The 25,688-nt window shown below is 35.6% G+C and overlaps 2 protein-coding genes and 1 long non-coding RNA gene across 6 annotated transcripts; 1 reads left to right on the forward strand and 2 right to left on the reverse strand.

The window, feature by feature from the left end:
- Window positions 1-3,539: 3,539 nt before the first annotated feature.
- On the reverse strand, window positions 3,540-5,435 carry LOC135608869 (uncharacterized). Its single transcript, XR_010485635.1, has 3 exons — window positions 5,298-5,435; window positions 5,177-5,229; window positions 3,540-3,988 (listed from the first exon to the last, which is right to left on the reverse strand). It is a non-coding gene; the product is annotated as an uncharacterized LOC135608869 (long non-coding RNA).
- Window positions 5,436-8,416: 2,981 nt separating this feature from the next.
- Window positions 8,417-15,815, forward strand: LOC135609363 (stress response protein NST1-like). 3 transcript variants are annotated; one of them, XM_065102546.1, is made up of 9 exons: window positions 8,417-8,555; window positions 10,457-10,558; window positions 11,264-11,679; window positions 11,806-11,858; window positions 11,967-12,004; window positions 12,164-12,593; window positions 12,968-13,256; window positions 14,318-14,549; window positions 15,391-15,815. In XM_065102546.1, the coding sequence occupies exons 2-7, from the start codon at window positions 10,527-10,529 to the stop codon at window positions 13,199-13,201; spliced, it is 1,203 nt and encodes a 400-aa protein (XP_064958618.1). In that variant the 5' UTR covers window positions 8,417-8,555; window positions 10,457-10,526; the 3' UTR covers window positions 13,202-13,256; window positions 14,318-14,549; window positions 15,391-15,815. The 3 variants fall into 3 exon arrangements, with proteins under 3 accessions (XP_064958618.1, XP_064958619.1, XP_064958620.1); XM_065102547.1 differs by lacking the exon at window positions 15,391-15,815 and having other exon boundaries at window positions 14,313-14,605; XM_065102548.1 differs by lacking the exons at window positions 14,318-14,549; window positions 15,391-15,815 and adding an exon at window positions 14,018-14,135.
- LOC103980394 (cytosolic isocitrate dehydrogenase [NADP]) lies at window positions 15,716-22,076 on the reverse strand. 2 transcript variants are annotated; one of them, XM_009396787.3, is made up of 16 exons: window positions 21,915-22,076; window positions 19,869-19,912; window positions 19,632-19,741; window positions 18,846-18,883; window positions 18,681-18,758; window positions 18,546-18,599; window positions 18,368-18,469; window positions 18,177-18,262; window positions 17,962-18,065; window positions 17,794-17,862; window positions 17,604-17,719; window positions 17,409-17,443; window positions 16,730-16,872; window positions 16,340-16,462; window positions 16,148-16,233; window positions 15,716-16,030 (listed from the first exon to the last, which is right to left on the reverse strand). In XM_009396787.3, the coding sequence occupies exons 1-15, from the start codon at window positions 21,961-21,963 to the stop codon at window positions 16,152-16,154; spliced, it is 1,233 nt and encodes a 410-aa protein (XP_009395062.1). In that variant the 5' UTR covers window positions 21,964-22,076; the 3' UTR covers window positions 15,716-16,030; window positions 16,148-16,151. The 2 variants fall into 2 exon arrangements, with proteins under 2 accessions (XP_009395062.1, XP_009395064.1); XM_009396789.3 differs by having other exon boundaries at window positions 16,123-16,233.
- Window positions 22,077-25,688: the final 3,612 nt, after the last annotated feature.

Here is a 25,688-nt window from a genome sequence, read left to right on the forward strand (position 1 = left end):
CTATCATGATAGCACAAGTCTTTAGCACATCTGGAAAAGATAAACAGCCCATAACATGCATAGATTTTTTTTTTCTATGCAGTATTCTGATCAAACAACTGTCATTGTGCATCAGTGTTTGGTTACATTGGTTTTAAATTTTACTTTTGAGATTAACAAAAAAAGTTACTTTCTAAGCTTTTATTTTGCAGTACTCTTCACCAGCTAAAGAATCATCATCCTTTGCTTGCTTTCTGGAATGAATGGCCAAAACTATTGTGAGCAGAACAGAAGCAATTCTGAAGTCGTGTTCTGTATTTATCTGGATTAATAATGAGACATAACCTTGGAGAATCTCAGAGAGTGAAATAAATTGTTCAGACCTCCACTTATCTTATTATCTATTTTGAATTTTTTACTTCTATCTCATTCACTATTTTTTGCACATACAAAAAGCTGCATGGTGTAATACAACATGATACAAAGAGGAAGGAATGGTTAACCATACTCGTATGCCTTAACACTGTGCTACATGGTGTCATTGTTATTACAAGATTGTTATCATCCTATTGCAAGACTGTATTAATAGACTACTATAAAAAAATTTATGTTTCACATATGAAAATATCTGTCATCTTATTTCAAGATCACCATGAATAGTGCCCGTAACTAGTTGTCAGGTGTACTATGGCATATACATTTTTAGATCAATATTTGTAGTTTCCCGTTCTTTGCCTTTCTATTTAATGCAATGTATACAATGGATTTGCAGTTTGAGCTTTTCCATTTGGTTGGCGATTTCTTGCAATAACCAAATTACAATCTTCAGCTTGCAAATTGCAAAAAAGATAAATTTTTAAATGAATGACGCATGATTGAAATAACTACAGAGGTATAACAATATTGTCTGTCCAACATTTCTCAAAACACAATTGGCATCACTTGTAGAAATACCATCAATGAGGTAGATCAGAAAAGAGATGTCATGAGTTTGTGATTAGGCTTCTTTTGGTGATAAGGAAGTATTTGATTGTCTGAATCTTCATACAATTTTGCCACAGGAATTGTTAGATCTACAGGACCATTGTCAGATCTAGAGATCCATTGAACCATGTGTTGGTGGTGCCACTGTAGTGTCAGTGTTGATGAATAATGCAAGCACACCAAGGATAGTCAAAATGATTAAGATCACTTACAAAGGTATTCCAAATTCGATAACTGCTAAGCAGATCATGAGAGAATCTGGCATGAGTGCTAAGAGGAGTCAACATAAAGGACCACAAGATACAGATGGGACAAATAGAATAATCCCAGATTTTGATAAATAATATTCCTGTTCTGAATAGTTAATATAGTCCATGACATATCTTTCATAGATTCAGGACTCTCTTAGATTCCATGCTAGAGTGGATTTTCCTATTTCCAACAGGAAGTAAACAAGACACCTAATTAATTTTGCCTCCATATGTGTTCATTTGTCTTCTCTCTAAATTCTTCATTTTGATGCTTGTTATTGGACTTTCATTCCCATACTGTTGTTTTAGCTTGTGTATTTTTCAACGACAATTAAATGGCAAAAGCATTTGAATTACTAAAGGAAATTGCCTCTGACATTGTTTATGTTCGTTCATTCCTTTTATATGTTGGTTTGACTTGTAGGATGGGAAATTAACATAGCAACCAATTTGAGAAATTTGCTTTCTATACAAAGGTAACTATTTCTCTCTCTTGACCCCTCAAGTTGTTATATATGCATATGTAGCTCTACAGTAATCTAGACACTAATCTCATCTTCTTTTATAACATAAGATTTTTTTCCTGTTCATAATATCATCCATTTCCCTTCATGAGTAATTGACCAAGACATGCTTCTCTAGTAACGTCTTTTTTTTTTGTTTGCTTCTCATCATGGTTCTCACTGTAGCACCCTCTATGATGGTTAAACAATGCATAAGCTTGTAACCCAAAAAGTGAAAAAAACAAACACATATATTGGTCCATTGCATATTTAAGCATCTAGGATGTTTAAACTTTCCTTGTAGGTGTAGATCAAAACAAGTAAAATTTCTGACCCTTATTTTTTATAAAATATACATCATACAGATATAATAGGATATGTCGCTTATTCTGATTCTAAATCAAATACATATAAATCAATGAGCTCCAAGATCAGCAAGGCGATTTCTGTTTACTCAAAAACCATTGTGTTCACAGAGTCTTTTGAGGGAATATAAGGGCATCGTCAAGGTCATTATGGAAGTGAAAAGATAAGCATGATTTGTATAAATGAATCGTAAAACAGAAATTTAGGGCTTCAAAAATTTTCTGTTCTGTGAAGGTGCTCTTCCTTTAACTATGTTCAATGAATCAATGCTGGCAAAGTTGTGAATCGTTTGGCCAGTTTCTCTAGGTCCTTTACCTCCTCGTCTTTTTGTAGCCACAATGAGCTATGCATGGAGGTTTCAGATTGTTATCTTTTTGACCTCCTAGGCTTCTTGCTCTCAATGATATGTATAATTAGCTAATATATTGTGTAATAAAACAATTTCCAAAACAAAAAGATATATTGTTACATTAGCCACCATGATATGAACCTATGAAGTTCTTTAAAATAATTTGTACATAGATAATACAAGGTATTTGTTTATGGGATTCTGGTTATCTCAGTAGTCTTTTGTCCTCATCATTATCTGGTGTTTCATACTCTTAAAAATTAGCTGCCACTGTAGAAATGCATATAAATCTTGGTGTTTCCAGCATCCCCTTTTTTTCTCAGAAGTAAGATGCTAAGTTGGCTATAGGCCCTCAGTAACATTGAACAACAGTTGGTGAATGTTTCAATCAGTTGGCAGATGCTGATCTGATTCTGGTTGTTCTGAGTTTGTTCCACATGAAGATGATGGTGATAGATAACAAACCTCAAGAAGAAGACGATGACCTTGGTCATGATCATAATAGAGGGCGCTAGCTAATAGATAAGATGCTTCCACATAGATGTTGACTAACCTACAGGTTCATAGGCAACTTGCCTACAGAAGTTATCCATCGAAGTTTCCTTTTACTTAAATATCTTAAATTCAACTCCATTCGTTTCCATGTTTTTATCCCTTTTCAGAAATGGAGATCAAGATTATCTCAATTCATTTTATTGAAAAGATTCCAAAGAACAAGAAAGAGGAGAAAATAATGAATAGAAAATAAATTTTATGAGATTGATTTTACTTGATCATTTTAAATTCAACTCCATAATTTTTCGTGTTTTGTCTTCTTTTTGAAATCAAAGTGAAGCTCGGTTGATTTTGTTGAAATGATGTGAAAAAAATTAAGGCACATGGAGCTAAAGAAAAGGCAAGAAAAGAAATATTATGAGATTTGGTTTTACTTTATCATTTCAACTCCATGTTTTTCCTAGTTTTATTTTCTTTATGAAATAGGGATCAGGATTACTTCAACTCATTTCATCGAAATGATTTGAGAAGACAAGCCCATAGAGTAATAAAAGGCAAGAAAAGTAATATTTTGAGAGGCATTGCCATGGTCAACAGTTGTAATGCATGATATCTCTCAAATAAGATCATAATATGTTTCCATTAAGGACTGTTACATCAAATACTAAATTGCAAATCTACTTCAGTTCTTGATTCAACGGCTCGTCAGATTCAAACTAGTACACAACCACACATATAGTTCAGCAGCACAGCATGATCTAACAGAGCAGCCCCTACCCTAATAAGAACCACATGAACAGTGCAATCTCCATATTGCCAAACAGTCGAGACTCATCTCTATAGAATGGTGTCCTGGTGCAGATAGGTGTGTCAAGAAGAAAACAGTAGGAGGAGATTAGTCCAGTTGGGACTTTTGGATGCATATATCTCCTAGAAAAGGCATCGAGCTAGGGCTTGCCACCGATCCCTGGTTTTCCTTTCACAGTAGGGTCATGTTTAATGTTGGGTCTTCCATAGTCATAATCTAGTGTAGTCTCCAATAATGCCTTTCTGATGTATATCTGCCATTAAGAACATCAGAAATACATGTATCACAGAACCTCATGAAATACATATTAGTAAGTTATCAGTACTTGTTCCTGACAAAAGGAATAATCAAGTAAAGAACTCCTGATATTATACTGAATTCATGCTCATCAGTTGTCATTTATGTAAAAGAATGCTGTTTAATAACTTTTGAAGGAATTAGCACAGTCAACTAGTAAAGACTCTTATGAGATTCAGATCTTGAGATCAAATTCCACCTTTCGCTGAAAAATTAACTTTGCACAAAAACAAACAGTTGGACAACTGTATCAGTTATGTTAGAGGTCGAAAAGAACAAGGTTCACTTGTATAGTATGGTTATGAAAACAGGATCAACTTGGTCAGTTCAATTGGAAAAATCATATAGTGTGGTCTTGACTTAGATCTAACATGTTTAAGTATGGGATTAGATCAAGTACAACAGGTTAGTTTTTGGCAAACCAGAAATACCGACTGGTCCAATTCACACAAAGCCATTATGGAATGTCATCCATAAATGATCAAAAGCTCCTCTCTGCCCTTAGACTGCAATTATTTCTATCCTTTAAAAGTCAACAACAGAAAGGAAAAGAAAGTCCAAAAGGGCCTGGAGACTTTGGAATTAATCGCTTAGTTACTACCTTATACCTTGTTATAAATATAATATTATCCTTTTACCAATCATCTAGTCTGAAAGACTAATTTACTAGTCCGACTAAATATCTCAATGATCCAAGGCCTCACCAGGTTTTTACTGGTCCAGTTTTGATAACTACGCTTTAAAAGTGGTATTGTATAGCATGGGAGCTGCATATAAGTGAGATCCATCTTAAATCACTTTTTGAGTCTTTCAGATTTTTGCTACATCTCATGAACCATCAACAGTTTGTTTTGTTAGATAATGAAAGGTCGTCTTGAGTAGATGGATTGAACAACTACTACGGAGTCTTAAAATGGTTATTGATTACTCTTAGAGTCAAATGTTCTCTCCAATTGTACAATCAAGTTTTAGCAGCAAGATTGGGCCTTGTCTAATTATGTTCATGGCTTCTGGGGAGCATACTTCTAACGTAGCTTACCTCGACTTCTCATTTTTTTTGAGAAAAAAAACATTTTCATCGTTAAAGTCATGGTGGAACAAAACTCTATCTCACTAACATGTAAATGATTAACTTGCAGAATACCTTGGTCACCAGGCATACAGATTCTTTTCCATCCTGATTTCCTCCAGCTTGACCTGTGAAGGAAATTAAACTACAGTTCACAGGAGAAAGCAACAACGAATAGGACAAAGAAACTACTTACATGAAGATGATTCAGAGAGAAGGATCAGAAAAAGAACAATGAGGAACGTTTTGAGTCTTGGCATGATTGCTGCTATTCTTGATTCTCTCATGTTGTTTGTGGGAGCTCGGCAGGGAACCAAGGCCCCTTTTATGGTTGATTAATGGCAGCTGGAAAAGAATTTGCCATGGTCCATCATTCATGATATCTTCATAGAATGATGATGAAATCCATTAGCCCACCAGAAATAAGTCAACTACACTAGCTTCAGTAACTCCTGCATTCCTACTTGCTTCTCTCCACCGAAAGCTACTGAATGGTGTAAGTGCAAAACAACAGGTCTTGTGTATGGCCCCAAATTTTCTACTTTCTTTTACTAGGGTTGAACATAGTTCTTTTTTACTTGCAAGCTCTTTGATTGTTTACAGGGCACGTTTAGATCCATAGCTACAAATTGAAGGTCCACAACTTAAGGGTTAACCCCCAAGCAATCTGTTGCTTGTTATGGTTCTTGACTGCATGTCATTGGTGGCAGACAAGCATAGAGATGTTTTATAGTACAGCTATAAGGAAAACTGTGTGAAAGAACTCCATGGAGTGCGGTAAGTACTGGTTAGGATCTCCAGCAGCCCCATGGAATACAAGAGAGAGAGAGAGATGAACAACTTGTTTACATGACATCAGATCACGAAATTACTAGTTCAAATTATGCTCTTAGAAGCAGAAAGTTCACAGGCTATGTGTACGAGGACACAGGTAACAATTGTCCTTTTTTTTTGTTTCCTTTTGTCATGTGGAAGCTGTATGAGCTGCATCAATCATAATGCATTTTGACTTGCAAACACGAGCTGCAGGATGCAAGAGATACGTTGGCACCATCGTGACTGGGGGGCAGTACAAGCAACAAAATGCCATCACAGCCTACCTAAACTGAGCCATGGTGAGTGGATGGATAAGCATGTTCACCTTGAGCAAGTGCATGTGGCTGCAAAAAGGTGGCCAGGGAAAGAAGTGGAAGCAATAGTGCGCCCAAGAGGGAGTCAAACCGAAATCACTGGTTGATACTCTGGTGCTGCTTACTGTTTACCTGCTTGTGCAGCTCTGCTCTCATATCCTTTTCATCTTGGTGGTCTGGTTGGACCTGTTGCTTTATAAAATCAGGACCAAGATTTCGATAGTGTCAATCTTATCATTCAGGCCAACTTATAGACCAAGTTGACTTGCAATCCATGTCACTTGCTCTATTGCCATGCCATTGAACAGTGCATTAGGATTAGAGACAATAATGTGTTTTTTCCATGTAATTGATCTGGATCTTGTTAATGTTGTTAGTATTTTTTTTTACTCCTTAATAGGAAAGGGTTATTCGGGGAACCGAGACAAGAAATTCAAGTATGAAAAGAAACTCTTAGAAATTAAGGTTTGCTGCTCTATGAATGCGCCAGATATCTTTAAGGTCTTGAAAAGGCAAGGAGTGATGTAGAACAAGGAACATTTGAAATATTCAGCATATTTTTCTCTGAAAAAGGATGTGCAAAAAAAGTCTTGAATGTAAGTTCTGGTTTGTAATTTGAATTTTTCTCTACTATATCCATACCAACAATATCGAATCACGGAAGGCTTGTCTTCATTCTAAGTTTTCCTTTTGTATCAAAGTCTTCTTTCCCATGTTGCTAAGACAATAATGTGTTTGTTCCATTTAGATCTTGTTTGTGTTGGCAAGTAGAAAAAAGAGTGGCTTGGGGATTCAAAGCTCTTTAGAGGATAAGAAATTCAGATACAGAAAGAAACATTTTATATCTATCTCAAGGTCTCAGTACAAGAACAGTGTTGAAGAAAAAGAAAATACTTTTAGTGCTTGTAAAATTTACTCTAATTGATGAGGTCTTTTTCTCCTCTTTATATCTTAGTGGTAAAATACATAATGAAGAATTTATATATATTTTTTCTCTACATGCGATTGCTAGTTTTTGAGGTTCTGTTTAATTGTTGATTCTCTTAATTTCCTATAAATCCAAAAGCATATTAGGTTGTAAATATGACATGAGAAGAATGATGCTTGGGGCAATCGATCAAAGCATAGGATGGTTGACATTGCTGTTGATTCCTACGTACACTACCTGACTACCATGCCAAGTCAAAGTAACAGTTCCTTGATTCATGATGATGTGAAAAGATGATGACTGGCATTTTCTTGGCTGCTTTAGATCCAAATGTCAATATCAATCAGCCAATAACTCACACTATTTGCACCAATAGCAGTCCACTCCTTTTCTTTTCTTGTTGGCATGAGATACTTGTAAGATATGATACATTGACTAAACCCAAGGTCACTATGACAATCATATGGACACAAAATTAATTATATATATAACAACTTCGATTCCACAATCCTTATCCTATCCTAGTTTTGATGAGTTCCACTATATCATATACCATGGTCTGCAGTACCGAACTGTACCACCCGGTACGGGCGGTACATATCGGTCCTATAGGTTATCGGTACGCGGATCACTTATTACCGGTTCGAGTGTACTGTAGCAGTGTTACAGTACTCGGCACACCTGGGTGTACCGCTCGGTACACGTGGGTGTACCGCTCGGTACACGTGGATGTACCGCTCGATATACCGTATCGTACCGGTACCGAGCCCAGGTCGAAACACCGGTACGGTACAGTATTGCGAACCTTGTTATATACATATATTTTAGATACACAACACTCAAAAACTAATCATTTGTCTATCGTTCTCATTCTTTTGTTGTCGCTCGTGAATTTTATGTTTTCCTATTGAAATATCTATCACATATATGGATATATTTTTATTTTTATTTTATATTAAATTTCCTCAAACATATTTTCTTATTAGTTTAACATGTTGTTTTTTTAATAGGATTATCACGAAGACAGCTAATCATTTGATGGACAAGTCAGGAGTTTTTTTTTTCTTTTTTTTAAACTCCTCTATATGTCATAAACATTTTGGGATATAGAAAAAAAGTGTGGCGGGAAAAAGAAAAAGAATAATGGAAGATTTTTTTTTTCAAAAATTCACCAAATACAATTAATATATTTATTAACCTTTGACACTTTTTCATTTTTGTTTGAAAAATCTTGTCATCTTCCCCTATTCATCTTTGCGCCTCAAAAGGCTTATCTCTCTCTCTCTCTCTTAGGGTTTCCCGACTCCAGCTGCTCGACGGCCGCCCAATCCCCCGTCCTCCGACTCCGGTCGGCACCGGAAACCTCTTCCGGTCCCGAACGCTTCCGGTAACTCGCGTAAGTGGTGATCTCGAGATCCTCTTTTCCCTCTCGGTTTTGTTCTTGGATTGTGAATCCTCGCTGGATGGGGCAAACCGAGTTTTTCTTTCATTTATCTCTCTGTGCTCCCGATCCGGAACTCTTTTAGTAAGAGCTACTAGCAGGGGCACTTAATCTCATCTGAGTTTAACGGATTTCTTGCCGTTTGTGCTGCTACGTCGTCTGACGTGATTTGGAAGATTTGGAATCGGAGAGTTGTTTTAGTTTAGATTTTTTTTGGGAATCTTGATCAATGGTTCTCTGTTTTTTGCATGCATTTGGCGTTATAGGGAATCATGGATAATTAATTGCTATCGGCAGAGTTTATTCACAGCTGGTCCGGCATTGTGAACGTATACAATATCATGTTTGTGATTGTCTTACTCGGATCTGCTGATGATGTTGTTCATCATATATCAATAACATCAAGCACTCATGTTTCCTGACCGTGAATGGGGTAATATGTAAAATTTCAGTTCCTGTATTGATTGGTTGATGAATGAGGCATCACCATCCCAATGACAAATGGATGTTCTACTCACAATTTTCGTCCTGACAATTTTTGGACTCAAGTGATTACCTCTTTATCAAATCTGTTCAAACTCATTTGGATGGTTATTTTCCTTCGCGTATCCGTTCCATCCGATTGATAGTACCCTATAGTCTGGCTTAAGGAAGTCAGATACTTGTGTTCACATTAGAAAAAAATTGGAACCTGTTGCCATCCCTGGTGAAGATTTGTTCTTGTGAAAAAATTGTTCATCCATTCATTTGAAATGGATTTGTTTGAGTTAATTTCTTTTCTTTTCCAGTCATTCATAATCATCCATCATCATCCTTTTGTGCACTTAATTCTGTATAAGGTATCACTGGTGGAGTTTGATGGTAGTAAATCTGCATTGTCATGTTTCTTTTGCTCGGGTAACCTGTTGGTAACTTCAGTATTGCCAGTCTTCTGATACGTTCAGTGGATTATGGTTCATGTTTGTTGGTGGTTGAGGTGATTGAAGCATGCTCTTTGGGTTTTCAGCGATTCTCAGTATTTTCTCTTTGCATCAAAGGACTCGGGGCTTTCTAGTCTGGGTTTGAAATCATTGGACTATGGTCTGGCATTAACTTGCTAAATCATTTCCGACTACCCGAATGGTATTTCCAACCAAACAAGAGATTTTAGAGGCGCTATTTGAGCATTTATTATTATTTTTATTGGTTACTTGGTAAGCTGAGTAAGATGGATATTCTCATCTAAAAACCAGAATCTTGGTTCAAGTACTTGATAAAAGAAGCAAATCATCTAGACCCAATGTTGAAATTAATTTGAATAGGCTATAAACATGACGTCATAGAGGAATACTGGAACTGAAATTTTGCATGGTATCATATATTTGGTCATGAAATTTGGGTAAATGATCTTAGTCATACTGGAACAAGAACAATAGTTAGATTGTACTTATAATAGTCAGAGAATTTCAAAAATAATGTTGGTAAGCAAAAAGAGTAACAGCTTATTGAAAATATTCTACTAGGCAACTTTGAGAGCCTTTCACTAAAGAAGAATGGCTATGAAAACTATTGGCAACCCTTTAGCAATGAAGTCTTGTTTTGCTGGAAAGCTTGTTATTTGGCTCCCACACATGTTAATATTTTAGCATTATCACTTTAAAAGGTTGCATGACTTGTAACGGCCTATCTTCTGGAGTTGAAACTTTAAATTGACCTGCCATAGTCTCTAGATATTCTTCGTACTTCGAATAAATTATCTATATAGGTAGGGCCAGACTTCATGTTATGCCTTAGTGCTTTTCTATTTTTCCTTTTTTTTATCGCAATACACACGTATTTTTTATGTCGTCTCCATTTGATTGTCTGAAACTCTGTAGGGCATAACTTTCGGTTGTCATCTCAAGAAGATCTTTCCTACGATGTGAATGGTTGGCCATAATTTGGAACATGAAGAGCATAAATTTTGGTGGAGGACTCAGGTACCTACTTTTGTGAGGCCAATTTTTCCAGTTGTACTTTGATAAAAGAATTTTTCTTGTTATGAGTGAATGTTATGAATTAAGAAATCCTTATTCAAATTAGAGAAATGGAAACTCTCTTTGGGGATCGATGATTGTTTGGACATTTAGTTGCAAAGAAGGTGCATATTGTGTATTCACATATTTAATGGGTGTTAGAGTCAATATCTTGGGATTTTGATTGAATTATTAAAATTATATCCATTTTTTTGGAATTGTTGAGTTTTAAACGCTCTTTTTTCTAATAAAACATGTTTAAACTTGTGGACATCTATGCATTTTATGTGCATATCTGTGGCACGCAAAAAGGTAGCATATACCTGACATGTAAGGGATGTTGAAGTCTATAATCATCATCCTTAGTTGGTGAGTAGGGTAAAAGAGGCAGAAAATAGGACCTACATAAAAACTCAGAAGTTTTTGAGTAAATTTACATATTTTACATTGACCCTGGAGGTGCAACCTCTTGGTGAAAGATGCTACTTTGTTTCTACTCAGTGCATCTAATTTGAGGTGGTTTCAATGATCAAATTGGACTTCAAGCTCAATTGATTATGACTTGATAACTCTTTTGGTTTATTTGGATGCTCCATCAATGAGATGAATTCACTGTATCTGGCTATTGCTTTTAAGTGCACCATACTAATCTGTTTATTCTCCCACCAGTATTTCTTCAGTATTCTTCACCTACGGCTTGCATTACTTACAAACTCCACGTTCATCCAAGTTGTCGACTGTTCATATTGCTATCTTGAGGAATGCACCTCATGCATTGATGGCTTTTCGTTCCAATCCAAAAGATCTTCATGGGGGAACTTTGCAACTAATGTTTGATGGATCACCATCTGGAATCAGTTCTTCATTCTTGGATTTAGGTTTTGTGACCGAGCAGTGTGAGCATAAGAATATCACACAAAATGAAATTCAGTTTCATGAATTTGATGGTGAGCAATCTGAGAAAACTGATGGTGCTTGTAAAAGTGCTCAAGAGGTTTCTGACAGGGAAATCCGGAGAAGGCAAAAGATTGGAGCAGCAAACAGAGGCAAGATACCTTGGAACAAAGGAAGGAAACATAGTGACGGTATAATAATACTTTCCTATTTCATCCTTGTGATCTTTGTTGTAGTGAGATGATCTTTTCTTTATTTGCATTGTTATCTGATTTTGACTTGTTGTGTATTAATCTCACACACTATTTTGATTGTAGAGACTCGAGAGCGCATCAAGAAAAGAACTATAGAGGCCTTAAGTGATCCCAAGGTGATGTCATGTAAGAATCAATTTCATAAAATTGTCAATGGCTAATGTTATATTATTTGTTGGTGATGTTGCATTCTGAGTTTTGCTAATTTGTACGAATTTTGTCAGGTCAGGAAGAAGATGTCTGAAAGTCCTCGGTCGCATAGGTATGCTCATATTCAAGTCCTCATTCTCCTAGCTAGACTCTCCCAGTTAGCAAAAGTCATGTTATTAATGTTAGTTTAATCTACTGACCCACAGTAAAGTTGCTTTACAATAGCTTAATAGCTTCTAGAACTTATGACTTTACAAGTAATCTGCTGCAGTGATCAGAGTAAGTCTAAAATAAGTGCTTCTCTGACAAAGATTTGGGAAGAACGTCTGAAACAGAAAAGGCTGCAAGAGAAATGCTATTTGTTTTGGGCCAGAACTATTGCGGAGGCAGCAAAAATAGGCAGTCTTGATCAAGAGGAATTGGAGTGGGACAGCTATGAGAAAATGAAGGCTGATATGGTATCTGAACAAATAAAATTAAAAGAAGAAAAAGCAAGGGCCAAAGAAATCGCAAAGCTAAGAGCAGAAAGTGTTGCAAAAGATAAGGCCGAAAAAGTTGCAAAGCTTGCTGAGCAGAGGAAATTACAGAAGGAGAAGGCTAAGGCTAGAAAGTTAGAGGCATTGTCTCGGAAAAAATCTGTTGATGAGAGAAAGAAGACAGAGCTGTCTAAGGGTTTAAAACTTAAGGCAATATTGACTAAGGTAATACTCATAAATGATATTTGTGTTTTCTCAACCGTTTACTGAATGTTTGCACAAAAAGTATTTGTCATTATTAAATAATCAAATTGTTTACCAGACTTTTCTTAATGTACACTGCCTATACTTGGTTTCTAGTATTTGCTGTAGAAGTAGCTATGAATCTTCAGATTGGCATGCACAAATTTCTTGAATAAAATGGACAGGTAGAAGTGTGTCTACTTTTTCATCCACTAAACATAGATAAAGCTAAGGATCTATTTATGCTTGCTTTGTAATAGGTTTTCAAGCAATTTCTGCTGCTTGTCAAAAGTCTTATATTGACAATTTTTCTGTTCTCCAAGTCTGATGATAATATTCTTATTCTTATTCTGAAGTTCCACCATCGTAAGAGACAGTTGGAGACTCTTCAAACAGAGATAGTAGCTAAACCTGGGCCAGACTTGACATTGGATATAGAACTGGTTAAGAATGAGAGAATGCAAAGAAGAATCTCACTTGCTGATCAAATTAAAGCTGTTAAGAACAAAAAAGCAGAATTTGCTGTACAAAGAGTTCGAGCAAATGCATTGTTGGATTCTGCATATGAACAAAGAGCGGGAGATCATTGATTTCATGGCATTTACTGAACACACAAAGAGCGACACATTATATGGGATGCAGTAGGTAATATTACTGTTTTTTTTTTATTTACAAAGTTTTATGCTTCACATGCTATCTAATTATTCTCATTGCAATTTTTTAATAATAATAAACAGGCCCTAAATAATTGTTCAAAGTTACCTGCTTTCTTATGTTACTATTTTTTAGTTGCCTCAACTGCCCATGCATATCTTTTCTGTGAATAATCAGCTGAATGCTGCTGTATTATGAGGATATATACTCCACCACACCTTGCCACATTTTAGTATTTAGTCAGTAATTTTGTGTTCTTCATGCATAAAATACCACTGATTTGCCTTTCTATGATGCATGTTTGAATTAGAATTTACTGAATATCTGTGTGCTTTCACAAACAATATTGCCTTATCTGGAAAAGTAGGTGCTTTTTTTTCTGCAAGGAACCACCATTTGGACCTGGTTGTGGTGTTTCTTTTGCACTATCCACAAAATTTTTGCATATTAATTATACATGGCATATATTCTATTACATAAACAGTGATAAGAAAAGATGTTACTCCAACGGATTTCGTAAGGCATTCGCAAGTTCTTGGTTTGATATATTTTTTTACGGAGCTATCCTTTTCATCAATTTTCACCTTCCAGAATGCATGTCTGGTTATTATACAAATGAGAATTTCAGTCTCCATCAGGACTCTATAATGTCTTAGATTCTGGCATGTAATCACATTGATTTTTAATCATAGTTGCTTTGATCACTGTGAGTTGGAACTAATGCCAACTTTCCTCTGTTTCTCTTGGAAAAGTTGTCTAATTGGAGGCACTCAATAGTTAAGGCACTAAGACGATCCCTAACCTTGCGGTGGGAGTACCAATCGTAAAGACGCTATAAAGTGCGTTAGTTCAATGTGGTCTTCATTCTTGTGGATGGTATTTTTGAAAGAAAGTAGTACCTCGGGAAGCGACCTAAATGCTTGGAATGCAACTATTTAGTTTCGTTTGAGGGGAAAAAAAAAAGAAATTTTCATTTAAAATTTCAATATTTGTGGAGATTTGGTAATATACTCGGTTGTCTAATTCACTGTTTGTTGCCTTCTGAAGGGCAGATCATGATATTGGTCAAAGATCCTACTAGACGACAAAGAAGATCTTGCTACCAGTGTACTATTCTGCAAGGAAATGGGATAAAGACTCAAAAGGTCATTTTTCGGCAGATGAGAAGCTTGAGTTTCTAGAGATTGTAGAAAGACTTGGGTGGCCTCCTGCTCTATGATTTCCTTTTGTTCGCGAAACAGCAATGTAATCCTTTGGATCACAAGTTGTTCAAATTCTTTTCAGGTGACATACTAACTTACTGGTTTCATTCGTATATTAATCTTGATGAAATTTGTTTCTGTCTTTCTGTAGTTTAGAATCATGGGATAGAAGCGTTACATTTGCGCACTTGATCCAAAGAAATTAACAGTAATTACAGTAAACATTTTGAGTTTTGTTGGATAAATGTCAACACTTTTATTTTGAGAGATGTACGAGGGTAATCTAAATGACGAGTCAGCTATTTCCACTATTTGAAAGACGAGCGGCCTACTCGTCTCGTCTTGCGTCGGTCAAGGTGATTGGAGATATCAATGGGCCCACCTGATTATCCAGTTACCATGCTGGTAGTTTACGACCCAACTGGTAGGTAAATTACTTTTGTGACAGCCGTATCCAGCAGGACTAAATATAGATTAACTCTTATATTTGGACTATATTAGTATCATCATCTGGTACTTAAAAAAAAAAATATTAAAATCTTTATAATTTTAAAAATAAGAATAAATAACTTTATTTGCTTTGGATAAAGTGATGAGCACAAACATAATTTCAATATTTTTTTTTGTTTTCAATGACTTTAAACAAAAGAGATTTTGATTTTGATTTTTTTCATCACTCAAGATATCATATGTTATGTTTTTCATGAATGCAGTTGACGACGTTATTATGTTTTTTGTTAATACAGTTGATGATAGTTGATGACGTTAAATTTTTTGTTAATACAATTGACGATATTAGATTAGAGCAAATTAGATAATTTGTTTCACTTTTGTTAATTTGAAAGGTTGAAAATGAGGTGGTTTCCAAGACTAACACTTAGATCTATGTTCTAACAAACAATATCTTGCACTGTTTACTTCAGAGGTGCAATATTTCTTATTCGTAGGAAGGAGAATGTTGGAACAAGGAGAGGCTTTACCGTGCAAGCTAGGAAGGACTGAACAGGATTGTAGTGGAGGTCGATGCAGAGAATTCCAAATCCTGAACAAAAGATGACTCCACCGTAGCGATGCTAAATCTAATTAGGGATATGATGTACATGTTGGGATATATATACCAACTGGTTTGTAGATTTTGTTAGAACTTCAGCAAACAAAAAGGGGAAAACAATGGCTTAGGCTATTCATCTCTCCTAGGTTTGGAAGATGCAGAAGTTCTTTTGGAAAACAAAAAGAGTTACCGTCACATCACACCAACTTGTTCAAAATTATATAAGAATCTTAATGTTTGTACATCTATCCATGCAGATGATGTAGCAATAATGCCGAATATTCTTGAGTTTGCTGCTGTTCCTACTTTAATAGTTCACTGATTTATGACTCAGTTTGATAACACTAGTCCCTAAATTTTGACACAGGCGTAAAACACACAACACAATTCTCAAAATAATTAACAGTGCATGACGATCGAAATATCGGTTTCTTTTCGATGACAAAAAAATACCAGATTAGAAGGACACTCATCTGCGAGCCCACCCTTCTGAAACTCCAAGCTACACGAACCTGCAAATTCAGCTCCCAAAGGATGCCGATAACTATTAATTAGCACATCACAAAGTGCCAAACATTAGAATAGAAATGGGAACTCCTTCGACCTGTTCCTGAAGGGGCTGGGCTTACGGGTTTAGGCAGAAAGTCTTGCTCTCAGCTCAGATGCCACCGCATCAATGAATTCTTCAGTGTTGAGGTACTGGGCTCGAGTAACGCTGAGGTTTGAAAGATTTGCAAGTAATTAATCAAATTTCTTGGATTAGAACACACAAAAATAGTTGGCACCCAAGTGACAATAGGTCTGAGAGGGCTGGAGAATACCTGGATCCGTGTATGAGAAGTGCAAGATCTTTGGTCATTTTCCCAGACTCAACAGTTCCAACACAAGCTGCTTCCAATTTCTCAGTAAAATCAAGGAGCCTGGCATTGTCATCTAGCTTTGCCCTATCAAATCACCAAGCATATAAGAGCTTCAGCATGGACTTTTGTAACAATTAAACAAGCTGGTTTCTCAATAATTCATCTTCATGTATAGAATAATCATATGAGCAAGATTTGTGATCCTTTTGAACTCCGACCCACGGAAAACAAGACCTATGGCACATTCATAAATTGCAAATTAAAAACCGATGCCAAAGCTGATGTTTCCAGTTAATGCTTGTCTTATAACAATGCTGTTGATCATAAAAGATATGTCCAATAAAACCACACCTGTGAGCAAGCCCTCTTGACCAGGCAAAGATGGAAGCTATACTGTTTGTACTGGTTTCACCACCTTTTTGGTGAACCCGGTAATGGCGGGTTACTGTTCCATGTGCAGCTTCAGCTTCAATGGTTTTCCCATCAGGGCACACCTAGAATGAATGCAGATTTTTTTTTGTTTGTATGAATTAGTATTGCTTTACAGGAATCTTTACAGAAGGAAACAACTTAAACCTTATTATTCATCATACGTAGAAACATGCATAAACCTTTTTGTTTTAGCAATGACTAGTGAGGGGGAACATTGTAATCAGGCATAGAACAAGCAATGACTAGTGAGGGGGAACATTGTAATCAGGCATAGAACAAGCATAACTCGTAATAGTTGATATAGGTAGTGTTCAGATTTGTAAGAGTTTGTTACATGCTAAACTAGGCTGTCCTCATGACAAAACAAGCTGCCTTTAACCCAAAAAAAGCAAAATAAGTTTTTTTTATTACTATAAAATTATCATTTTCAACTGCAATTATCATTTGTCAAAAAGAGCATAAAGTCCTACTTACAAGTTCAAACAAAAGGATTTTACTCCAGGAATGTAAGTTAGAAGTTCCATTAATTTGAGAGATGAACATAGATGAGTCAATTTTCCATCATGAAACACATTTTATTTGCTATATGTGTACATACCAACACTGATGTCATCAGGCCAAGAGATCCAAAACCTGCAAAATTGATACGGTTTGTCTGATTGTTAGAAAATTGCCTTAAATTAGCTTTCTGCAAGCATCAGGAATTCAACAAAAGGTTCAAAACTAATCTTTTCTAAGTATGCAACAAAAAGAGGACATGAAACTTGATGCATAAAGCTGGCAGAGTTCAAACCTTGAGCTAAGAAATCACTCTGTACATCTCCGTCGTAGTTTTTGCAAGCCCAAACATAACCACCTTCACTCTTAAGTGCATAAGCAACCATGTCATCAATTAGACGATGCTCATACCTGTCAGAAAATGGGATGAGACAGACAGAACTCTCAACCAAGAAAACATTATAGAGCAGTTGAAGAATGCTAACCAAATTCCTGCAGCCTCAAACTTGGATTTCCATTCAGTTTCATAGACCTCTTGGAATATATCCTTGAACCTGCAGGATTTAATAGTATGCAAGATAAAGCTAGTAACAAGTACAAAGTCATATGAAACGTATCAATGTTGTGATACAATCTGAGAGTAAACTGTTTACCTTCCATCATATTTTTTCAAAATTGTATTTTTGGTGCTAAGATAAAGGGGCCATTTCTTTTGGTAAGCAGTAGCCATGGAAGCATCCGCAAATGCACGAATTGACTGTATACAAACATACACAAAAAGAGAAAAAAGATAACTATCACATCATGTGATTCACATGTATTAGCGAGCATGTACTGTAAATGTCACAAATGGGTGAAGGTTCCAGACCTCATCAGTGTTGTACATTGATAAGGCAACTCCACCTGCACCAGTGAAGTTGAAAACCTCTAGTTCAACTTCCTCATCTTTTCCCTCTGAAAGTGATAAGCAAGCAAGAAAACTTTAGCACACATCAACAAAGAAACAATGCAGAAAAGAAATGCCTGCTGTGAACAAGCATAAATTATCACTTATCGTACCGAAAACTAATTTAAGCTTTCCAGGCCCTTTAATTACTGTATCAGTTGCACGATACTGATCACCAAAAGCATGTCTCCCAATGCATATTGGCTTTGTCCATCCTGAGAATGTGACATATCAGATTAGCAGGTAAACGATGGCAGTCGCACAAACCTAGAACATCTTTCATTTGAGTACCTGGAACAAGCCGTGGGATGTTTTTACAGATAATTGGCTCTCTAAATACAGTGCCTGCAAGAAAAGGATGTGTAAATCCAAGTGGTATAATCATTAGGGATTAGTTATACAATTCCGACACTCAAGACAGCTGACCATTCAAAATATTCCTGATTGTTCCATTGGGGCTCTTCCACATGGATTTCAGGTTGAACTCCTTAACCCGAGCTTCATCTGTCATTATTCACAAGTGTCCATATATGATTATCACAAAAATTTATTGCATATAGTTTAATGTGTTAAATTCAATTGCAGCTTTACCTGGAGTTATTGTTGCACATTTGATTGCTACATTATAACTGCAGCCACATCACACTAGTGTTAGCATACAGTCAAAGATATAATATATGGCATAACAATTCAAAATTCAGAAGAATATTTGCCAATTTAAGATACCAATAAGCAATCAAGGAACTGGCCAACATCTAGCAATTGCAGGGTCAAAACACTGTACTAGTCCATTTCAGCTCAGTTATTCCTTAAAATTCAAATTGGTTTCAGATTCTATATTTTGGTCACATTTTGGTTGACTTGTATAAAAATCCTTAACGTGAACTCAACTTCTGAATATACATCATTGGATATGAATTACCTGATTAGATCTAGCAAATGTAGATAACTATCCACATAGGTGCCTTATTTTCTGAACCCCAATGTCTTGCCCTCAGTTAAGCACTAACTGGAAAATTTGAGAAAAACAATTCCACCCTCCACCCCAAATATATATAAAAAAACGAAAATCCAGTTTCTCTGTCATCTTGGTTCAGTTCTGATTCAGCTAACCAAAATCTTAATTAGTTATCTTTAATTTGAACATATGTTGAAAACTGTAAAAAACCAAACTATGAGAGTAACATTCATTAAAATAAAAGAAAGCCCAAGGTGCCAAAGGAAAATATAGTTCATGCAAAATCAGAGTTTCATCTCAGTAAAGCCAAATGCCAAAAAAGATGCAGCATACATCTGTTATCATTCAAATATATAGTAGTACTATTAGAGAAAAAAACTGAATATGAAATGATACACTGGTATAGAGGTGAAACCTACTTAAGTGTAGCTTCTGCACTTTCTATTGTGACTTTATCATCTGTAGCATCACGGTTAGGTAGTCCCAAGTCAAAGTACTTGATATCCAGGTCCAAGAATGGAAAAATGAGCTGCATTATCAATTGAATCATAAGTCCCACATAATATAGCATTAAAAGTTCTATTACATTGTATCCTATAAGGATAACGATAGAGAAAATTTTAGCAAGCAAAGTAGGCAAGAAAACCAACAGTCACCTTTTCTTTGATTGATTTCCAAAAGACTCGAGTCATTTCATCCCCTGCCACAATGCAAAGACATATAGCTGATAAGTGATCTAGAATTATATTCAAGCATTTATATATAAACATCTGATGAGATATAAATGAACTGCAATGGTGTTATATTAAGGTATGACCAAGAATTACACAATGAGACAGTTTAAAGAAATTGAACTCTGATTTAATCAATAGTAAAGATATATCCATTGGAAAGACTGCCTTTAATCTATATACACCTTGTCATTTAAAACGTGCCAATATCAGCACCTAGTGGAGCAGAAATCTACATAGCAAGGAAGAAAAGGGCAAGCAAAACAAGTTTAGTACTAAAACAACTCAAAAGAAAAGAGAAAGAGACAATTGCACAAATCAACCACAACCAAGGATTTGTTTGCATTAGCAAAAAAGAAAAATAAAATGCTTTTCATGTTTGCTTCTAACTTGATTTAGTTCAGTACTCACTAGATTTAGAGCAGTGCTGATGAAGGATGAGCATCAGTGGATTTCTTTTGATAATAGATGAACCAAAAAGAGATGAATAAAAAGATAGTAATTGAAAGATAATAGAAAAACATAACGAGATAACTACCAAACTGGCTCTGGCCTAAAGAGCGAACTCCTAGGATGAAGGCTTCATACCTCCATATATACATCATTTAAGGAACTTGAACCCATGAATGACTGAACTTTATCTACAAAAGCAGACATTTTCCAATATGATCACTTCTTTGTTACAGTGTGATATTCTCTCTTGTTGTAATGATGGCTAGAATGGTTAACGTAGTGGATTTAGGAAGAACAAAAATTCCACATAGGAACCAGAAGAAAAGGTAAGTGAATCTTTTCATGACTTCAGAGGAAGTTCGAAAACTCTTTGGCAGGTCTCGGTGCAACTGGGGTGCTGTTTTAACTGTAAGTATAGTACCTAGATTGGGAGCACTTCGAATCAGAAGTACTTTGAGTGGTGGACGGAGAAGAAAGGAATCCTAATGGTTCCTGGGAATTGTATGGCAGAAAGAAGGAAACTCTTTACAAGAAATAATTCTTTTTCCATGAACAGGGGGGATGCACTAATATTTCCAAACCCATAAAATACTCATTATTTGAGTGATTTGCAACTTTGCCAGTATAGGTGATTTTGTACTTGATTTTGCCCATTCCAACTGTTTTCAGTGTACATATCTTCATTTTCTTAGGGCACTGATATTGCTTCACCTGTTTCTTGCATTGTACTATTTACTGGAAGGTGACTGTAATTTTTTTACTACTAGAAATTTGTCCCAACTCCTGAATTCCCAAGTTTTAGAAGCAGAGTCGTAGAAAAGACATTATAACAGTTTAAAATAACACAAATACCCTAATGGGCACAAACTCCTAAGCGTGGGAACTCTCTACACGTGTGGTATTACTTTTCAAGAAAAAGAAAGTCCAAAATCCCAGATACCAAAAAGTGGGTTTTCGTTACGGCTAATCAAAAAGCAACAAGAAAACACCAAGTGGAACATAGTTCTTAGGACCTTATATTCAATCAACACAAACAAATTTGCATCAACTAAAGCATGACATGTAACTTGTCGAAAAAATTCCCTACGCAGGAGAAGCAATGAACAACAAAATCCGAATCTCAGAAACCAAATGGTGGTTTTTAGTTAGGATTAATCCACAAGCAACAAAGAAACACCAAATAGCCCACAGATCTTGAGAGCTACATATCTCAAGTGAACATCAATACATTCTACACTATCAAACGCACATATCTGCATCAACTAACATACGACACAGAAGTAGATCCACAAACAAGGCGAAGCCGATCGAACAATAAAAGATGGCAATGTATGAGCACATCCATCAGGATCGCGCCGTAAAGATCGTGGATCGGCCCACGACGACGGAAACAACTAATCATGAAGCACCGAAACAGTCAGAAACAGAACGGATCTGGGAATACGGAGACCACCAAAGGTTGATGGGACGGGGCAGACGGATAAAACGAGCGGGCAAGGAAAAAAAGGCGTTGCTCACCGTCCATCTCGACGATGGGGTTGAAGACCTTGATCTTCTCGAACGCCATTTCTTGGGCGCGGCGCCACGAAATCGGATGGAGTTCGACGACGAACGGAGGGGGGAACGAGAAGTTGAACTAGAATAGAGCGAGAGAGCGAGCGCGGTGCTGATGCCGCCCCCCTTAAATGCAGTTACAAGATTGATAAAAGGAGCAACAACGCTTTTCTCCTCCCTATAGGTCACCCGCTAATGATCGTAGGAGGCATTTGGGTCCCACATAAAAGACCCATTCACAGGAGGCTAGAGGGTCGGGTAGTTTCTTCGCAGGGAACAATAAAGTCCTACTAAAGATGTGAAAATGTGCACAATATTTTCTTACCTTGAACTTCTACCCTCTTTCCGATAGATCGAACGTACAAGAAGAGGACCCACAATTGTACCCAATAAAAGATAGGTGAGACGGGGTATTTTAGCAGCGGGTATATGTGATGAAAGGGGAGACGCAGTGCAGACATGTGCTCCCTTTTAGCTACTCCTTGCGGCGGATTGCTGTCGAATCACTAATCGACCCTTACTTTTGCCACCATTTTACTTTAAGATTTTTTTATTATTTAAAAGGAAGAGTATTTTAGCTTTATATATATATATATATATATATATATATATATATATATATATATATATATATATATATATATATATATATATATATATATATATATATATATAATGACTCTACTTATTAAATAATCAATTTTATTTAACTATAAAATAACTATACTTCGTCAGAAGGTCTGTCACCACTGACGCTTGACCGGCAGCTCGGATTCCCTGCTCACCAAACACAACGCCACCCACCAACATCACCTTCCCACCGGTCTCCGGTGGACCACTGGCTGCGATCATCCATCCGTCCGATGTCAATCGACCGGTCCTCGTTGCGCTTGGCTGGCGTGTGTGGCACCAAGAAGTTGATCATCTTCCTGATTCCACGTGTCGTCGACGGAAGAGCAGTCGCGTGTCAGCAACTCTACAAACGACTCACCGATCTTGCTGATCTATTAATAGTGGATTTGGTCAATTATGTAGTCAAATAATTCGAGAACATCGTGATCGCTCATCATCATCATCTTCTCTTATTTACTAATCTCGGAATGATTTGTAATTTTCTACTTTACCGAGGATGGCGTGAGATGGATCGAATAGGTAGGTAATCGAACCGTACTAGGTATTGATATCGGAAATAGATCTACCGACAGCGAACGTGGACACGCGCACGACACCGACATGGCGGGGTCCACTGTGGTTCGGTTGGCGCAGTTTTTATGACGTCACTAAATCAAATTTAATTTATTTTTTAACCATAAAATTTTAGTGTAATATAAAGAAAAAAGAACGGATTTTTCTCATACTTACTATAAATGGGATTTTCGCTTTTTTTAGGTATTATTTTTGTTATACTTGGTTATAGTCGTAAGCTAGTTTGGTCCACTCAATCTTTTAACTTACTTATCTCAACAGTGACCTCGCATTCAAAGAATCTATCTTCTAAATATTTAAGATATGTTTGATTACGACACATATCAGGAATCTATTTAGGATACAATGCATCTCCTTTGGATACAATAAATCTATTTAGGATAAAAAAATATTTTTAAAATATTTAATGTAATTAATGTGATTCAAGGCATATCTCTTGCATCCACCTATACAAAAAGATTAGAGTGTTTAACATAACTAATGTGGCCTAAAATATCCCTATCTATTTGAAACAATAATTGAAACACCATTTAATAGTCTTTTATAAAGATAATCATTATTGAAGTCTTCAGTTGGACATTATACTTGAGAACAGATAATCTCTTATCTCGAAGAATGATGTAGCAATTGATATGATCATTATTTTCACTCAATTGTGACTAGACATTTGGAGTCTATTTAATCCGAAAATAATAATGTGTTAGTTGAACATGTCATATTCATATTTTATAATATATATATATATATATATATATATATATATATTATTTTTAGTATATAAATATTAAGTTGACCAAATATCTCCTTCAAGAACTTTTTTCCTAATCCATTTAGATGTATGATGATACTTGGATAGGTCAATTAATCTTACTATTTTAGGTTAATTATCAATATTAACTGTATCATCTTAGATATATATATGATCACATAAGTTAATAAGGATATAAAAATATTTATATAGTGATACCTATTTGGATATCATAATAATTAAATCAACATCCAATTTCATAGTAAATGATCCATTTAATTTGAGATAAAAGCATATGATTCAACACATAAATGATGTTCCCATAAAACAGTTTGACGTTTGATGATGGAGTCAAGAGGTACCCAACACTTATCTCTCGTTAGATAACACTTATTTTTATTTGGGTTTGGTTCTCCTATTCTTCAACTAATATATAATTAAATAATACTTATCAATGTTTCACTATAGGAGAACTTGTGCCTTTGGTGCCATCTTGTAGATGTCACTGTATTATTTTATTCCTTTAAAGTCTCAATCATTTACTAATGTAAGTCCTCTTAGTTGTAAAGAATTATTCATTATGATAAGGATCTTACACAGTTTTATATTTTCAGAATAGATCATAAAAAGTTTTTTTAATGAGATGAGTCATCTTTGTACTCTCACATGGTGCTCATCATAAGGTTTGGGTCCTTTGGAAGATCTATAGTATGATTTAGTTTCAGAATAAAAAAAACATGTTAGTATGGATATCTTTTAGAATCTATCAAAAAAATAAAATTGGTGTCCATCCTATCTAATCAACTTATTAAAAAATAAAAAACTAAAATCCTTCAAAAGATAATAATTTATATTTTAAGACTCTCCCTTAAAGCATCATTTTGAGATAAAACATATCTATCTTGCTTTGAAGATGTTCAAGTAATCTTCAAATTATCAGAGATTTTATAAAAATATGTGTGGCATTATATTTGTTTTATAATGATCTCTCTTACCTCAATTTTGATATGCTTGGTTCTTGCATGACAAATTAGTTTTGTCATTAATTTTAAGGTATTTTGATTGTCACACGATAAAATAATTAGTTTGCTAATTTGATAATGAATATCCTTGATTAAATGCTTTAGTCGTATATATTTTTATTTTTGAACAATTCATGAAGAAACTTTACTATTGTTGTTTCTTACTACATCATGAGATACAAGCATAATCATATAAATAGACATAGTCGAAAGTTGATCTACGATTATCTAAATCACCTCCTACATCAACATTACATAATAATACAATTCAAGATGAATGTTCTTCTTATAGAATGATCTCAAATTAAAAGTAAGTTATCTTTATTGTATCATGCATGGCTTGCTTAGAGAAGTATATCTTTGTTGTATCATGCATGGCTTGCTTAGAGCATAACCGTGTTGTTCTTTGTCAAACACGTTTTCTGGTGTTGTTTGTGATATCAGCATCTCTACACTCTTCGATTTAAAGTCTAAACTACTGCAGTAAATTCAGAATTGCTTGCGTAACACTTTGCTCTTTTCTTTCTTGATCAGGTGACTGCTTGGTTGGTGCAGCAGAGCAGATGTATTTCTACTTTCTCGAGTCTTGATACCACCGGACACAATCGATTACTATCTGTGTTCTTTTTTGTGATGGAGGTTTAGTATCACATCAAAATGAACAAAGATTTGAAAGTAATTTGACTTGAAGAATTTAGATCAATGGCTTAGTTATTGACTATTATTGACCAAAGAATGAATGTTCCACCAATATAGACTAAA

The sequence above is a fragment of the Musa acuminata genome, chromosome BXJ2-4, assembly GCF_036884655.1.
Source record: "Musa acuminata AAA Group cultivar baxijiao chromosome BXJ2-4, Cavendish_Baxijiao_AAA, whole genome shotgun sequence".
NCBI classification, from domain to species: Eukaryota; Viridiplantae; Streptophyta; class Magnoliopsida; order Zingiberales; family Musaceae; genus Musa; species Musa acuminata.

Excerpts from the sequence above, each read along its gene's own strand:
- LOC103980394 (XM_009396787.3), bottom strand. The coding sequence starts at position 21,963 with ATGGCGTTCGAGAAGATCAAGGTCTTCAACCCCATCGTCGAGATGGAC. Across the intron at positions 16,463-16,729 it reads TCAAGAGGGCTTGCTCACAG|GGCAAAGCTAGATGACAATG; the intron begins GTGTGGTTTTAT and ends GTGATTTGATAG. Across the intron at positions 16,234-16,339 it reads CTTCTCATACACGGATCCAG|CGTTACTCGAGCCCAGTACC; the intron begins GTATTCTCCAGC and ends TTCAAACCTCAG.
- LOC135609363 (XM_065102546.1), top strand. The coding sequence starts at position 10,527 with ATGAAGAGCATAAATTTTGGTGGAGGACTCAG. Across the intron at positions 11,859-11,966 it reads AGGCCTTAAGTGATCCCAAG|GTCAGGAAGAAGATGTCTGA; the intron begins GTGATGTCATGT and ends GAATTTTGTCAG. Across the intron at positions 12,005-12,163 it reads GAAAGTCCTCGGTCGCATAG|TGATCAGAGTAAGTCTAAAA; the intron begins GTATGCTCATAT and ends AATCTGCTGCAG.